Source organism: Microtus ochrogaster, linkage group LG2, assembly GCF_000317375.1.
Source record: "Microtus ochrogaster isolate Prairie Vole_2 linkage group LG2, MicOch1.0, whole genome shotgun sequence".
NCBI classification, from domain to species: Eukaryota; Metazoa; Chordata; class Mammalia; order Rodentia; family Cricetidae; genus Microtus; species Microtus ochrogaster.
Window position 1 is genome coordinate 41,571,538 of NC_022028.1, and position 16,741 is coordinate 41,588,278.

Genomic DNA, 16,741 nt, shown 5'->3' on the forward strand with positions numbered 1-16,741 from the left:
GTTGCTGTCAGCATGGCTTTGCGCCGTGTGTGCTGTTGATGCGCTATGCATGGCTGTCACCATCAGCGGTGGGCACCTTTGTTCTTTCCAACGATCCAGATCCACCACTGTTGAAGCCATAACTGCTGGGGGCAGGGGGAGTGCTCTGTCTTACGGCCCCACAGACACATCATGGTTAGGCCTGAGTGTTGCTTTGAACGCAAGAGAGCCGGCCATCCTTTCCTTGTTAGAAGACAGCGCTGGGTGCGGGGAGTGTTCAGGACCTGCTCTGAATGTGAAAGGAACCAGGTGTGGCTCTGGTTCCTCTGTTTAGGATTTACTTTTTTTTCTTCTTCTTCTATGTTTTAAGACAGGATCTCACATAGCCCAGGATGGCTTCAGTATCACTGTTGTGACTGAGGGTGACTTTGAACTCACGGCTTCCTGCATGCTAAATGGGCATTCCACAACTAGCCCAAGCTGCTGCCCTGCCCCTTCCCCCTTTAGACCCAGTTCTATTGAGATGTAATGCACGGATCGCCATTTCATGTAGTATATTTACAGTTGTGCTGGCATCATCAGTCGGCTTTAGAGCAGTCCCATGGACTCCAACAGAAGCCTCACACCCTCCACCTGGCTGTCCTGCTCCCCTTAAGCCTGCTGTAGATGGATCTGCCTATTCTAGGTGTTTTTTCCCACTATAACATCATACGGTATACGTGGCTTCTTGAGACAGACACCCTTCATTTAGCATAGCGGTCCATGTCTGCACACTACTGTCTCTTTTCTAGCCGAATAATTTCCCACTGTGTGTGGTGTACCGCAGCTTACCCATCCCACTCATCGTCTAGTACGTGTTTGGGTGAACTTTTCCAGTGCTCTACAAAGATGTGTGTACAGTTTTTTGTCTTTGTTTTTTTACTGTGTGAACAGCAAGAAACCCCTACTTGCCTGGCCTTAAACCTACCTTGAAATGAAAATTGCTAGGTCACATGTTCACTATTTAAAATTGTATATAAAACATAATTTTAGCATAGCTCACACTTGGTGGATGAACCTGAGGAAGGGCTCTTGGAAGCCGTTCTGCCGGAACTTTGCATTGGCCATGCTGCGTTCATTTGAAGGTGCAGCTTGGGCTGTCATGGTTTTTAAGAGGCGCATCCCTGTTCTTCATAAAGCAGGGCTTACCTGGCCACGAACTGTGTTCTCGGGCTCCCCCCTCTGGAGGCCATGCTTAACTTCGCTTCTACAAGGCCTTTGCTCTCAGCTGATGGCGTTGGAAGTTGGGGCCTCCTTGTGAGAGGATAATGAGTAGTGCTTGGTCTTCTCTTCAGTGCAGAGCTGGGCTTCCTTGATTATTAAGGCAGGAACAATAGCAGCCCGGTGGGTACGGTCCCTGGGCCACCAGAGCTACTGCTGGTGCTTGTGTTGCAGCGTGTGAGTTTGTAGTTGAAAGGCCGTGTTGCTGAGAAGGTAAATATTGTCCTCACACCCTATGGGGACCCGAGACAATGAGGATCATTTTGGGGACATCAGCTCTGCTTCCAGAAGTTGTCACTGTATCCTCTTGTTCCTGATATACCTCCTCCAGAACATTCTGCAGAGGAGGAGGGTCTTGGGACTCGCTCCTCAGGAACAGATGAGTTTGGCCTGTCAGTGGCCCAGCCCACTTGGGCTCCCTTCTCAGAGATGGAATCAGAGGGGTGGGCTGGGGACCAAGCTTTCTCCTGTTACGCAGGTCACACATGATAGGCGAGGGGAGCGTCCCCAGTCTGGTGTTCTAGACAAGGGAATACGTTGTTTGTCCCTCAGGGAACTCAACTTCTATCTGTTTAGACAGCCCACAACATTCATAACCGTCCAGTTTGGGTTTATTTCACATTCTAAATGCCCAGTGCCAAAGAGAATTTATAAGCAGGTGTATGGGAACATGCTGAAGTAATGGAAACCTGCTAGGCCTTTACTGACCACAGTACTGAAGTGGACTAGTCCGGCCACCATGCCTTTAAAGCTGATACCAAACACTGTCCTTTGCCTGCGAGTCCTTCTGTCTTTATCCAACAGTGAGAGCTTGGTCACTGTAAGTCTCTTGCTTGCTATTCACATTGCTCAGGTGACAGTAACAACATTTGGAAGTTGTGTTTTGTTTTTCTGTGTCTAAGACTCTTGATCCCAAAGTGTTTACTGTCCGCTGGGTAAGAGAGTCCTCACCTGTCTACCAGGCAAGTCACACGGTGGCTTATTAGTGAAGCCCGGCTCCCCAGGTCCCAGGGCCTTCTCTGTGCTTGGCTCAGGGAACTGTCTCGTGAGAAATGTCGTGCCTTGGATGTGGCCAAGCCGTGCTACGATGTGGTGCAGCTGGCATGGCTTGGAACCCCAGAGACAGGGAGCTGGTGTGAAGGAACCAGGTCACTGGGGGCACCCACCGCCTTCGAGTGCTGGAGAGAGACAGCTATCAAAGAGCAGGGCGAATTCCAGTCCTCAGTGTCTGGTCTCCTATCTCTCTGTCCAGTATCCTTCTGCTATGATGCTGTGCACCATGTTGAGATGCAAGCCAGGGGGCCTCTTTAGGCCTGAACCCAGTCTTAGACTTTGAGCCCCCAAAACTGCATGCCTAATCGACTTTCATCACTGCCTTACCTTGGGGTGTTGTGTTCCAGGAACACAAAGTTGACCAGTGAGAGAAACAGTGGCGTCCAACACCCAGCATAGACGCTCAAGTAACGAAGCAGGAAAATAGTGGAGTAAATCCAGTCATGTGACTCAGTCCACATTTGAATGACACACAGCTGCCTGCCACGGGCCAAATGCCTGCCTGCCTGCCTGCCTGCCCTCCCTCCTTCCCACCTGTTGTAATTTTTAAAAAAGTGGCGCTCACGAGAAAGATGCTGTGCAACAGAGTTCTCGTGGAGGGGTTTTAATTAGGGGAAAGGGGAATGTGAAGAGAGGGAGGGGAAGGGGGAGACCGGCCTCTGGGGACAGGAGCAGCAGAAGAGAAGAAAGAGGCGGAGGGAGGGAGGGAAAGAGGGAAAGAGAGCGTGCTGAGGATGGAGAGAGAAAGAGAGAGAGAGAGAGAGAGAGAGAGAGAGAGAGAGAGAGAGAGAGTGCGTGCTGAGGATGTAGCCTGTTAGAACACCAAGGACAGGCCAGTATAGATGCCTGAATACAACACCTACCTACCTCCCTCCGACAATTGGCTCCATGTAACGCCACCGTTTACTTACGGAATTTTGAGTGTCATTTTATGTGAGTTGTCCCTACTCTCAAATTCCATGTGTGAAGGACAGATCCTGGGTTGGTAGTCATTTGGTTTCATCAACAACTATAATGCCCACTCCTCAGCTAAAGTAACTTCCAGAAGTTTCCCTGGAGCCCTTTCACCCTCCATGCTGGAATGAGCCCTGTGACCCCAGGCTGTAGTTTGACCTTTTTTTGTGAAGCAGGCATAATATCTAATTTGCAGGTTTGGAGGAGTATTTACTCGCCTGCCCCCGCCTCTCTCAGGCTCCATGTAGGTGGAGACTCTCCTCTGCTGCAGGAGGATTCAGTGCACACGATAACGCAGCACAGCGCCTATGGTGTCACTGTGTGTGACTATGGTTCACTTAAGAAGGGAGACGCTCACACGCCGAGTGTCGATTCTTCCATCCTGCCTCATTTTTGGAAGATGTGGGTCACAAAAGATGAGACCAATTTCACAATCCTGCAGCGGGGCTGCAACCTGCAGGTGGAAGAGCTTGCTCCGATGTGTCAGAAGCCTTGTTGTTTCTAGAACTTCCTTGGGCTCGTTCTCTCTGCCTAGAACACGGTCTTCTGTGCCCCTCCGGGCCTTCCAGTCTGTCCTCCAGTGAGCCGGGCGTCTGCACATGTTGTCCGGGCGTCTTGTAACATTCCATACTTGGCTCAGTTGTTTCTGTCTCGTAAGCTTTGCAGACCGTCAGGGAGGGCAGACACTGTGCTGACCCAGTGATCATATTCCCAGGGACAAGTACCACAGCTGCTGCTATTAAGCAACGTAGGTTGTTGAGCTCGAGAGATGGTGCAGCACTTAAGAGCCCTTGTTGCTTAATCATGAGGATTGAGTTCAAATCCCATCACCCCCACATGAGGCAGCTAACTTATGAGCACCTGTACCTCCAGCTCTGAGGGATCCATCCAGTGCTCATTTCTGGCCTCTGTGGACCCCTGCACACAAGGGCCCATACATTCACACAGATATAAGTGTAAAAAGAAGAAAGAAAAAAGGTGGATGATGATGGTGCACACCATTAATCCCAGCACTCGGGAGGCAGAGGCAGGTGGATCTCTGAGTTCAAGGCGAGCCTGATCTACAGAGCCAGTATCAGGACGGCAAAGCCTACACAAAGAATCCCTGTCTCAAAAAAGAAAAAAAAGTTGTTACCTGTCTCTTTGGGTATTTGGGGTTACCTATTTTCCAGGAACCTATCACCAGACATCTTAACCCTTCCTCAGCCAGTCACCAGTATTTTACTTTAGGTCCCAATATTTTACTTTATGAGGTAAAATGTTAAAAAATCAAATCAAATCAGAATTCTTCGGGAATAGCTGGTGCGCTCAGTTGTTATCATTCAGATGTAACTTAAAGATAAGTACTTGTTGCTCTTGCCTGGGGACTTGAGCTCAGTCTTTTTTGCACTGAGCCATCTCTCCGGTCCCTCTGCTGAATTTTTGACGTAGCTAAAGGACACATACCCAGTGGTTTGCGGCCTGCTCCCACCACAGTAATTACTTGGTCAAAAAAGGCAAAAAAATCCTGGAGAGTTATGGCCAGCCTGTGTAATAGAGTGCTGATGCCCCAGGAAGGAAGACCTGTGTGTCTGTTTTGTTGTCTGTTTTTTAAAGTTCCCATTGGGTGTTGTGGCCCATGGCCTTTAACCCCAGCATTTGGGAGGTAGAGGCAGGCAGACTCTAGAGCGGTGGTTTTCAACCTTCCCAAAGTTGTGACTCTTTAATACAGTTCCTCATGTTGTTATTTTCATTACTACTTCATAACTAATTTTACTACTGTTATGAATAATAATGTAAATACCTGTATTTTCTGATGGTCTTAGGTGACCCCTGTGAAAGGGTCATTTGATGCTCCATTAAGGGGTTGTGACCCATGGGTTGAAAAACCACTGTTTTAGAAGTTCTTCTGAAAGAAAAGAGGAGAGGTTGAATTATACAAGGATGACTCTGGGCTCTCTTGATGTCTCTCAGGGAGGTAACCTTTGCTCATTTTTATCCTTGTAGGAGAAATGGTTGATCCCTGAAGGGTGCCTTAATACCCACAAATTAACACCGGTTTATTGTTGGGTTGCTATTGGTGGTTGCTGTATTGTTTCTATTATGAAACTGCAGCTTTCTAAAATTAGATACCTTTAAATGTTTTTTTATGACAAAAAATAGATGTTCATTTTTAAAAATAAGATAAGGCAGGAAGTGGGAAAGAGACAACCATTTCATCCAGGGGACTGTTTATCATGCCGCATAGTTCGTTAACACACCCGCCCACCCCCTCAGTCTGCTCTCAGTACTGAAACATTCTCAGCTTCTGGAGTCTGTCACTGACCTGCAGTGATGGTTGTAACCTCTGGGACTTGAAAGTGGCCACCCTTCCCCTCCTCTGACTCTTTGCTGGTTGACTTTTATGAAGCTGTCACATGTGTGAGTCCTTGGGCTGCAAATACCCTAGGACCTGTCCTTAGTTCTGAAAAATGGTTGCTGATTGGTTCATCAGATAAAGGTGGGGTGGGGCAGTGGCAGTGTCTTAATCTGGACTAGCACAAATGGACTGTGTGTTTTGTTCTTTTAAGGACTTTTCTGGAAGGCGGGGTGTGGGGGACAGAATGAGAGGTGTCCCTGCAAGGAGGAGAGTTGCTAGGGCCAAGTAACCACCCCAAAACAGCCGAGGCTGTGCTTCGGTTCTGGCTGTCTCTGCAGCTTTAACCTGTGAAGGGTGTGCCACTGAGCAAGGGCCACTCTGCACTGACAGCAGCTGCTGCTGTGTCCCCTCGTGAATCCTCTGAGCTACTTTCTTCTGATATGTATGCACAGGTCTCCCCTCCAGCTGTGAAGCACACACAGCTGGTTCCTGAGTGGTCATTTTCTAAATACTGGTGCTTTTATTTTTCCAGTGGTTCTGATCTACCACTAGGTCAGCATTATGGATGCCTGGCTGTATGTGTATTAAGAGAACTAGCGGTAAGAGTGGGCTGAGCTAATGTGACCTTCAGCTACAACCTCTCTGAAGGACTTAGGTGATCCCATCCCCCTCCTGTTTTCTTAGGCTTTGTCATCTTCTCAGTAAACGAAAATAAAAGAATCCTGGCTAAGTGTTTGGTTGATAGAGGGCTTGTATTTGAATAGATTATATTCCCTGTGTTCTTTGTGGGAGTGGGGTCTTGCTATGTGGTGGCTTCAGACTTGAATACCTAGCTCTTCATGGGGTGGGGGAAGCAAGTGTCTTCTCTGGTCACTCTGCACTTTATCAACTGAGGCAGGCTCTCTCACTGAATCTGGAACCTGCTGATTTGCTCCATCTAGCTAGCCAGCTTGCCCCAGGGACCAGCTAGCCCTGACGCTCTTCCCCCCTGAGTACCAGGGTTATAGGGGTAATGACCTGCCTTGTGAATGGTGGGATCCCAGGTGATGGTCCTCGTTCTTGCATGGTGAGTATTTAATCTCCTGAGCCAGCTCCCAGCCCCCTCTCAGTGCTTTTTTTCTTCCTTTTAAAGAAATTACAGTTATTTTTCTGGGGGAAGATGGTATGCCCGTGGCATGTGAAAAATCTCCAGAAGTCTGCTCTCTTCTCCCATGTTCCTGAGCCGCAAATTCAGGTTGCCTTGCTTGTTAGCCAGCGCCTTTGTCCACAGAGTTATCTCTTTGGCCCTCAGACCACTTCGGGAGAACCCCCCCATTGTAGTAGACTTTGTGTCTGTTAGTCTTCCATTTAGCTTCTTTTGTGATGCCTAGGTTAGTGTCTGATAGATCAGTAATGTCTGAGTTCTAGCAGACTGCTCAAATTTTATTTGAGGGGTCTGATCTTTGGAGTTCAGAGTGTCTTTTCTCTTAGTGGTACAGGAGAAATTGTGCTTAGACTAAACCTTGCAAAGTGGATTGGGAAAACCCTTATTTGCCTCCCACCTGAGCCTGGTAGGAGAGGGTTGAGTTCTCATTTGGTTTGTTACTGAGCCTTTCTTTCCCCTGGCCCCTCCCCAATGTGAATCCTCTATTTTATTTTAGCATGCATTTTGTTTCATTACAGTTCAGCCCTCCTACTGTTGGTCGCCTCCCCCCCCACACCCCTGCCTCAGCCTCTGAGTGCTGGAATTACAGTTTCTGCTCTAATAGGGACATAAACAATGTGAGGGGAGGCACAGTGGAGCTGGGCCTCCCTGCCCCTTTTGTATCCCCCAGGTATAAGCCTGAAAGGTCAGGGAGCTCATGTCCCAGGGATACTTTCATACACCCTTTATCCACCAAGGACGTTCCAGGTTTATTGGGGGACCATAATAGGGCTCTCAGTCTGCCGTTAATGAACCCGAAATGAGAAGTGGAGCTGCTGAACCCCGGTGAAGAATTGGGCATGCCACTGAAAGCCTTAATTAGGAAGCGGCTTTTCAAATGTACTCTCTGGTAATCAGCTATAACATGGTGGGAGGTGTGGAGCTTGGCCTGATATGTAGATATTTGACCACGGGTGAAAGGGTGCCAGTTGTGGGAACCTGAACTTAAAACAAAACAAACAAAAACCTGAGAAGGGTATAGGGGAGATAATTACAGATAACCCAGCAGTTTGGTGTTTTTGTGAGATGGAAGCCAGTCTGACCTGGCAGTCTGGATGCCCTGGGACCTCATGGAGCTCCCTGCTGTGCCGCCAGGTATTCCTGAAGTACCCTGACCCTGCTTCTTCCCTGTGTGTTACCCTTGAGCTGTTCTTCAAAGCCATATTTCTCCACACAAATGAAATACTTTGTGTTTCCTGTATGATCCTGACTCGTTCAAGGGTCCGAAACAACCGCCGGTATTTACCGAAGTCTCGAATTGAGACATTTATGATTTGTTCATGAACAAAACCCAGGAGGATGAGGGGAGCTGAGAGGAGGGTGATGGGGTTGTCGTGCATCCAGTCACAGCATAGTCCGTGCGTGTGCGAAGGTGTCATAATGAAGCCCCCTTATTTTGTAATAAGGGGTTTTTTTTGTAATAAAAGCAAATGAAATATAATAGCAGCTTACAAAACTAGTAATATATTACCATCAAAATACTGATAGTATTAAAGAAAAAAAAACAGCAAGAATAGGGGGCTGTGGTGTTATGCCCTATGTGGCTAGAACAGGATAAAACGACCAGAGACAGTGACAAATACTGAGCACACGATTCTAAGTGCACCTATTACTGATGCCTAAGTTAAGTCACGTAAACTCCGTCACCCAGACATTAGGCTTCTCCTTTGCATCTCATAACTTCATGTTCTTCTAACTGACTGTTGGTAGAGCTGGGGTTTGAACCCAGACATTTGAATCAAGGTTTGTGATCTTAACTACTTGGTTCTTGCAGCTTTTCAAGAAACAGAGATAAGTCTAATTATGGTGGTGAATTAGCACCGGGGTTACAGTCATAGGAAATAGTTTGATCTAGCACCCAGTCATTCCGAAGCTATTCTGCAAGCTCTGTCCTCATCCCCCAGTCAAGGATGCCCCAGTGCCCTGGCATTCTCAATAAAGCTCTTCCCTTTCCTCTAGTTGAGACGGGAGAAGATTGACCTGGAAAACACTTTGGAGCAAGAACAAGAGGCTCTGGTGAATCGGCTGTGGAAGAGGATGGATAAGCTGGAAGCTGAAAAGAGGTTTGTTTAGCCTTGGTTGTGTGCGTGTTTGTGCATGCGTGTGTGTGTGTGGGGGGGGGTATATGCAAGTTTGGATTTCTCCTGGCTGTTACTGTGGAGAACAGTGGGACATTTGAATTGCTTGGGTGACACATACACCATCCTAACTTGTTAAAGGAAATAAATGTTGATCTCTCTCTTGGCGGCCTCCTCTCTGAGCCTTGTTTTTCTCTTCCCTCCATAGTCAGAGTCGGCCATAGTGCCACAGTTCCCCTGTTAATTAGTGCACATCTCTAAGATTCACTTAGTTGGAAGATTTTGATAGAAAAATGGCTAGCCATTTGCTTTTAAGCCTGTTGTAAATAAATACCTGTGGATGTTTAATGCTTGTGCGTTCAGTGTACAGATAAAAAGTGTCACCCCAAAAACGGATGTTTTCTAAGTGACCTTGTTGCAGATTGCCTTGGTCCTTGTTTTTGATCACACCGCACTGTGCTTTGGGGTTGGAAGGGAATGGCAGGAAGATCCTGTCTCAGAGCTTTGTGTGGGGTCAAGGCCAGTTTCCTTTGAAGTTGATCTCTTAGTTCCCTGCCCCAGAGTCTTGTTTGCCTCCCAGAAGCCTGTGCGTTGGTTTTAAAGCCCCGTTCACACTATTTTGAGTTCATATGTAGAATTACAAACACCAAACCAACCTCAGAGTTCAATAAAAGTGAAAGTTTGAAATATGTGTCTAGGGGACTTCCTCCAGCCACAGGCAGTCAGCATTATGGTAGCAGTTCTGATAATCTGAATTAGGCAGTCATTTCATGATTGCGACCATATTTACCTGTTAATTTTCTCAACTAGGGTAGAACGACAGGTGAGTCAGTTTGCAGTTGGGCAAACTGGAAGGTAAACAGTTAATTAAACACAAAGCAACTCCAGGAGCCCCAGCGGCTTACAGAAGGAGGTTAGAGTGTTGCAGTTAGCCTGCCCTTTTGGAATGCAGTTGAGATTTTATGTACATATAAATGCATTATTACTGAACTTAGCTGTAAGAAATGGTCATTATGTAGGCAAAATGCTGTTGACCCTTATCTTTAAGTTACATCTGAATGATAACAACTGAGCGCACCAGCTATTACCTGAAGAATTCTGATTTGATTTGATTTTTTAACATTTTACCATTGGTCCCAGTTGTCCAAACCTTCCCCACAGGTTTTTATCAGGAGGAGCTTTACTGGCTCTAAGTGACTTCCTCTTCCACAGTGATTCATAGCAGTTCCTAAATTTCACCCAAAGCATCCTTTTCAGCCAGCTTGCTAACCACGTAGTCAGCTAGTGTCTAAATGTTGGCTGGACTCTGGGCATAATAACCAGAAAGGTGTTCCACAGACTTTATAGTTACAAATGACTGTCAGGGTCACTCAAAGAGCGGAAGGAACAGGGGTGGTGGGTCTTTGGGTCATATGTGTAGCACAAAGCCCGAGGACTTGAGCTCAGATTCCCAGTACCCACATAAAACTGGATACGCTAGCCCATGCATGTAATCCCAGTGTGCTCCTAAAGCAAGGTGGGAGGTGGCGACAGAATTCTCAGAAGCCCTGGCCGGTTTACCTTGCTTAGCAGCTGAGAGCAAGAGACCTCGTTATACACAGGGGTAAAGGGAGGAGCCACACCTGAGAGAGTCCTCTGACTTCCACATGGAGCTGGCACGTGTACTAACACATGAACGTACAAGAAACAGAAGGGATGAGATCTGGCTGTGCCGCCTGTTTGACCTGGGGTAATTGTAGCGAGCTAGACAGATGGGCATCGGTCCGTCCTACGGACGTTTTTCAGGCCACCTCTCTGCGCGAATGTTGTGTAGTCTTTGGAGCAAACTGGTCTTCATTGTTGCTTTCTTTTCTTTCTTTTTTTTTCCTCTTCTCTTCCTGGCTGTGAAGAATCCTACAGGAGAAATTAGACCAGCCTGTGTCTGCCCCACCATCGCCTAGAGACATCTCCATGGAGATTGATTCTCCTGAGAACATGATGAGGCATATCAGGTTTTTAAAGAATGAAGTGGAACGGCTGAAGAAGCAGCTGCGAGCAGCCCAGTTACAGCGTATGTGGCCTCCCTTCCCCTCGAGTTCCTGTCTGCCGCATCCATGCATGTACCAAGCCCACGTCAGTCCCCGTGCTTGCTGATGAGCTTGCGGTAGTCGTGTTGACAGTGTGCTTTGCTAGTGACGCGTAGGCTTTCGTACGCGTGTCCCTGTCATCTTGGGATATACATTTTTAAAAAGGAAGCTATCATAGCGGAGGGCCAATAATTTAGAATACTTCCAGAAGATACTTGTCATAATCTCAAGAGGGAGTCACTGAATTAGCGGGTTCCCGGGCATCTTCCTTCCTTCCTTGCTGAGATAAAATTCTCTACTTAAGGGGAAATGTGCTTATTTGGCACACAGATTACAGCTCCTTGTGACATGGGAAGTCACAGAGGAACTGGTCACATCACACTCTCGGTTGGAAACAGAAAAGTTGATTAATTTATATCTCTGCTCAGCTACCTTTCTAAAATACATATGGATATATGTATTTTTATATGTATATACATACATACACATGAACATATGTATTTCATGTTATTTTGATTATAGTCACTGTTCTCTTCTCCCCCTAACTCTAGCCACACCCACCCTTCATCACCACACTTCTGACTTGGTTTCTGCATATTATTTAACTCCCGGACGCCACTCGTGCTATCCAGGTACTCAAGTGTGGAGCCATCCCTACAGCACAGTCAGCCTACCAGGGCCTGACTCTGACGCTGGACCTCAGGAAAACTGATTTGGAATGGTGCCACTCATGGGGCATATCACCCCACATCAGTGAATATAATTAAAATAACCCTTCCCACATAATTTTCTGAGGCCCCTTTCCACGTGGTACTGTTACCGAATGTGACTGGGGGAGCGGGTCACGACCTGTAACTCCAAATCAGGTCTGGCTACCTGTCCTCGGTAAGGCAATAAAGAGGCCAAATTCTGGGCTAGATATCCCAGTGGCTAAGAGCACTGGCTGCTTTTCCAGAGGACCTGGAATCAATTCCCAGTGCCCATGTGACAGCTCACAACTGTCTGTACCTCCAGTTCCAGGGGATGCCAATGCACATAAAATAAAGTTAAATAAATTTTAAAAATTAAAAAGCCAAATTTATAGTGGAAAGCAGAAAAGGAAGATTTAGTTAGTCACTGGCCACACTGGGGAAGGGGCCAAAGCAAGCAAAACTCCCAAGTCTGTGTTCGGGGTCCTGAAGTGAGATAGACATTTGCATAAATCCAAAACCAGTTTCAACACATTGTTCCCACAAGCGGGCTGTTTTCCCTTCCCAGCTTATGAACCACACAGAGTCTGAGTCCCAACTGTTTCCAAGACTCAACACAAATTGAGAACTCAAGACCTTCAAGTGCTCCTGAGCCAGGGATGGAAGCTGGGGAGCTACTGTCACAGCTACATCAAAGAGGGTTCAGGCGGTCCGATATACAAAGTTGGAGACAGAGGATGGGACTGGACATTAACATTGTCCTTTCAGCCTCACTGACACCAGCTGAGCTATGCTGAGCTTTGCTGATGGCCTCTTTGGGCCAGCCTTTTCTGTCTTGGGGGGCAAAAATCACACTAGCCTTCACAGATGCCTTCAGGAAGATCTGCAGACCTTTAAGAGACCAAGCAGTGCAGTGAGTGCCAAGGGATGGGAGTAAAACATCCTTCCCTTGGACCACCGGGGATTGAACATCTAAGTAGTCCTGGTTAAAGTGTGGTCCCACCCATCATGGATGCACCTTTGTCTGGGTTTCAGTCTCATCCTGTAGAGCATGAAATCTCTTCCGGGAAGACAGGTTCCCTCTCCGCCTGTTACCTTTTCCTTCTCCCAGTGTGAGATTCCCGGGGAGATTCCAACTCCTTTGGTGCCCAGTGTTTCTGTACTTTGCCAAGGGAGTAAAAGACAAAAGTGTTTACTCGAGCCAGTATCACATTGACAATTAACCCTAACAGGCCAGGTGACCTTTGTAATCACGTTTATCTGTCTGATGTGCTAATGAGTCTATGCAGGAGCCCTCCCTGCAGCTCTGGAGTAGGAAGGGGGCACCGTGAAGGGAAGGGTGTTTGCCTTCCTTATTGCTGCATCTAATCTCAGCTGACATTTGCGCGTGGTATTTGCAGAATAAATGCTTCTGAAATTTAGACTTAATATTTTGAAGAAGGCCAAGGTGTGGAGTGGAAATCAGGGTCCTGGGTTTCTGAACTTGTCTAGGTCACTTTGCATTTTTAGGGGTCTACACTCCTCCTGACGTTTGTTTGCAGACATGTCTTTCTTGAAGTAATGTCGTGGGGGCAGGGCTTCCCTTTCGCTGTGCCTGCCAGGCGAGCAGTTTGCATGGGCACATGCCTAGTGTTCTTGCAGGTGTGTGCATGCATACGAAATTGCTTCGTACCAAGAGTTGCACCATGAGCATGACCTTCTGCATCTCTCTCTTTGAAAACAGCTTTGTTTTGTTTTTCAGGGCAGGGTTTCTTGGTGTAGTCCTGACTATCCCTGGACTTGGGACTCGCTTTGTAGACCAGGTTGGCCTTGAACGCAGATATCCGCCTGCCTCTGCCTCCCTAGTGCTGGAGTAAAGGGGTGCACCACCATCGCCCAGCCAAACCACTTTTGAAAACAACTAGTCCTGCAGTTCTTCTCCTGGCTACCTACACGGGCTGTCTTGGGCCCTCCTTAAGGGCTGACTATTTTATACATTAAATGGTCATTGCAAGCGATCTATGTTTAAAATATTTCTTACTGCATTTGTTTGTTGTTTATGTGGGTGTGCACATGGCCTGGTGCTCACGTGTTGGTTAAAGAACAGCTTGTGGGAGTAGCTCCTCTCCCCGTGTGGGTTGAGGGATTCAGCTCGGGCTAGCAGAGGCTTGGTGGGAGCCTCTTACCTCAAGGGCCATCTCACAAGGCCCAAGTGACCCTTGTTGGTTGGACTCCAGCTGCAGTGAGCATGCTTGTGTATGCACCTTCTCTCCTGGAGTGCATTACAAGTGGGGGCCCAGTGTTCTGTCTTCGATGGTACATCAAAAGATCGTGGAAGTCTTTCAAAAGTGTAGCGTGTTCTCTCTCACTGTTGCAGCAACAAGCCTAGGCACAGGCTATATATAAAAGCTCCCCTTTTGTTTTGGGCCACTTGGGGTTCCATCTATGCCACCTCTTTGGCTCTTCTTGTAGGGCTGCCACGCCCATGTCCTCTCCCTGTTCAGGTCCCCTTTTCACTGACTAACCCATGTGATTATCTCACACCCACCCTGATAATCCAGGGTCATCTCGCCATCCTGAATCCTTAACTTCATCACACCTACGGAATCCCTCTTGTCTTCGCTGTGTCACGCAGTAGCCTGTTGGGATGAGCCTGTGGGTGCCACCATCGTTCCTGCCAGCACTGGGTGGTTTCCGGAGTTCTTCCAGGTCGAGAGTCCGCTGGCATGTTTGTTTTTAATCCTAGTCATTCTGAGGTATCTTAGGTAACTGCATGAAGCCCATAAACTGGGTGAGCTAAATGAAAACGTTCTCAATGCCAGTTTGTCGGGACTGGCTAGGCAGTGTGTTTTTATCACTTCTTCCCAGGGCTCCCAGCTCGCTTTCTCCTTCCTCATTCATGCTTGACTAGTCGGCTCCCAGGGAAGTATGCTTTATTCTCACCCTCGGCACTCACTGCACTGCTTGGTCTTTAAAAGACCTGCAGATCTTGCTGAAGGCGTCCGTGAATGCTAGCGTGATTTTCCCCCCCAGGACAAAAAAGCGCCTCGCCCAAAGAGGTCATCAGCATCACTCAGCTGGTTTCGGTGAGGCATCTTTAGAGGACAGTGTGTCCATGACCCGTCCTCTTCTCTGTCTCTAGCTTTCCGTGTCAGATGGTCCTGCATCCCCTTTGCTGTAGCTGTGAAGTGGGCCCCTCAGCCTCCATCCCTGTCATAAGCAGTTAAGCTTTCAAATCTGCTGGGGCTCAGACTCCCTGTGGTCCATAGGCTGGGAAGGGGATGGAAAGCAGCCCGCCTGTGGGAGCATTGCTTTGAAAATGATTCAGGTGCCACCCTCATTGGATGACCCCTGTGGTTTGATTTCAGGAGGCACTAGACTATGAGGGCCATTCAAACAGTGCCCCCCACCACTAGACAGGGAGTGACAGTGACCAGCAGAGGGCACCCAAGGAATGCCTTGGTTCCAGCCTCCTGTGCCTGGGTCCGGACACTGGAGAAGTTGTGCTTGGGACCTGCAGGTATATCTGAGCTAAATAGCTGTGTCAACAGGAAGTCCTGAAGTCCTATCTGAGGTGACCTTGTCTCTAAGTTACTGTCTCAGCATACCTCTGCCGCAGCGTCCCCATATGCTCATGAATTGCCCTCCTTTTAGTTTTTTCTGTTGTTTGTTTGTTTGTTTGTTTGAGACGAGGTCTCCCTGTGTAGCCAGGCTGACCTCGAACTCTCAAACCTCCTACTTTAACCACCCCACCCTCCACCCCAGGTGCTGGGAGTACAGGCATGTATCCCATGTCCAGCCTGAATTGCGATTTTCTTTAAAAAACAATGTTTGCTCTTAAGTCACTGTCCTGGGAGACTTTGCTGTCTGTGGAAGAGAACTTGCTCTGTAGTCGCCACTCGGAGTTTGAGCAACATCAGGTTCACTGGGGGCCACCCGGTAGCTCTCAGTGAGAAGTCTGCGCACAGGCATGCTTGGGGAGACTTAATTTAAGCTGTCCATATTAAATGTGAGCTTTGTAAGTGTTTTCCCAGCATCACTTCAATTAAAAAGACTTTGCATATGGATTAGGCAGCGGGGCTTCCGGCTGTATTCAAAACAGCCAAGAGGTTTAGTGTTTAGTCTACATCACGGTGTCTAATAATCTGAGTATTTTAGTTTCTGAAACAGGGAGAGTCCAGACTAGAGAGATGGCTCAGCAGTTAAGACTGCTTACTGCTGTCCATTTCAGTTCCTAGCAGCTGTAATTTCAGCACTAGGGCATGGGAGGGATGTCGTCTGGCTTCCATGGGCATTGTACTCTGCTGTGCAATACTAACACACAGACACACATCTACACATAATTTAAGATAAAACAGTTTTCTTACGTTAAGAAATACAGTTTAAGAGCTTTTGTATATTCTGATGCATACTTAGAAATCCTTGAATAATTGTTATCAGAAGCCGTTATTGGGCAGGCGGGCTCAGTGGGGTAAAGGCTCTTGCCACCAAGCCTGACGACCTGAGTTCAATCCCCAGAATCCACGAGATTGAGGAGCGAAGCAGTTTCTGAAGTTTGTCCACGCACACCTGGATGAGGTTTATATACACTTCATGGAGAAGAGTTGTTGTTAACTATGTGTTAACTGTTTTACAAGAATGTTATCTGAACATCTTCTAGCACAGCATGCACGGAGGGTGACTCTCCACTCCCCAAGTGGCCTGTCTAGAGTGGACAGGCAGCCTGCCCCCCTAACTGGGCTCCCTTCTCTCCCAGCCTCTACCATGGAGGAGAAGAAGTCTGACTGTCCTGTGGATGTGAAGACACCTAGCCTGCCAACACTGCCTGTTGTTAGATCACTCGCTAACTGTAATTCACTTGTGAACTTTGACGCCAAGGATTAATTTTAAGCCTTGGACTCCCGCTAGGGGAGGGGGCCCGTTCCACAGGTGGGGTAATGATTGCACAAACCACGGTTTAATTGCGAGCTGTGGCTTTTCAGATTCCGAGAAGATGGCCCAGTACTTGGAGGAGGAGCGGCACATGAGGGAAGAGAATCTGAGGCTGCAGCGGAAGCTCCAGAGGGAGATGGAGAGAAGGGAAGCGCTGTGTCGCCAGCTCTCCGAGAGCGAGTCCAGCTTGGAGATGGATGACGAAAGGTTTGCGTCCGTGCCCCCCCCCC

The 16,741-nt window shown here is 47.9% G+C and overlaps 1 protein-coding gene across 1 annotated transcript in view; it reads left to right on the top strand.

Annotated features, from left to right (window-relative positions):
- Positions 1-16,741, top strand: part of Ccdc6 (coiled-coil domain containing 6) — a 94,982-nt gene that overhangs the window by 63,138 nt on the left and 15,103 nt on the right. Inside the window, exons 4-6 of the mRNA XM_005360154.3 lie at positions 8,727-8,830; positions 10,735-10,895; positions 16,562-16,718. Of these exons, the coding sequence (XP_005360211.1) occupies positions 8,727-8,830; positions 10,735-10,895; positions 16,562-16,718 (422 nt within the window). The remainder of the gene's footprint in view (positions 1-8,726; positions 8,831-10,734; positions 10,896-16,561; positions 16,719-16,741) is intronic.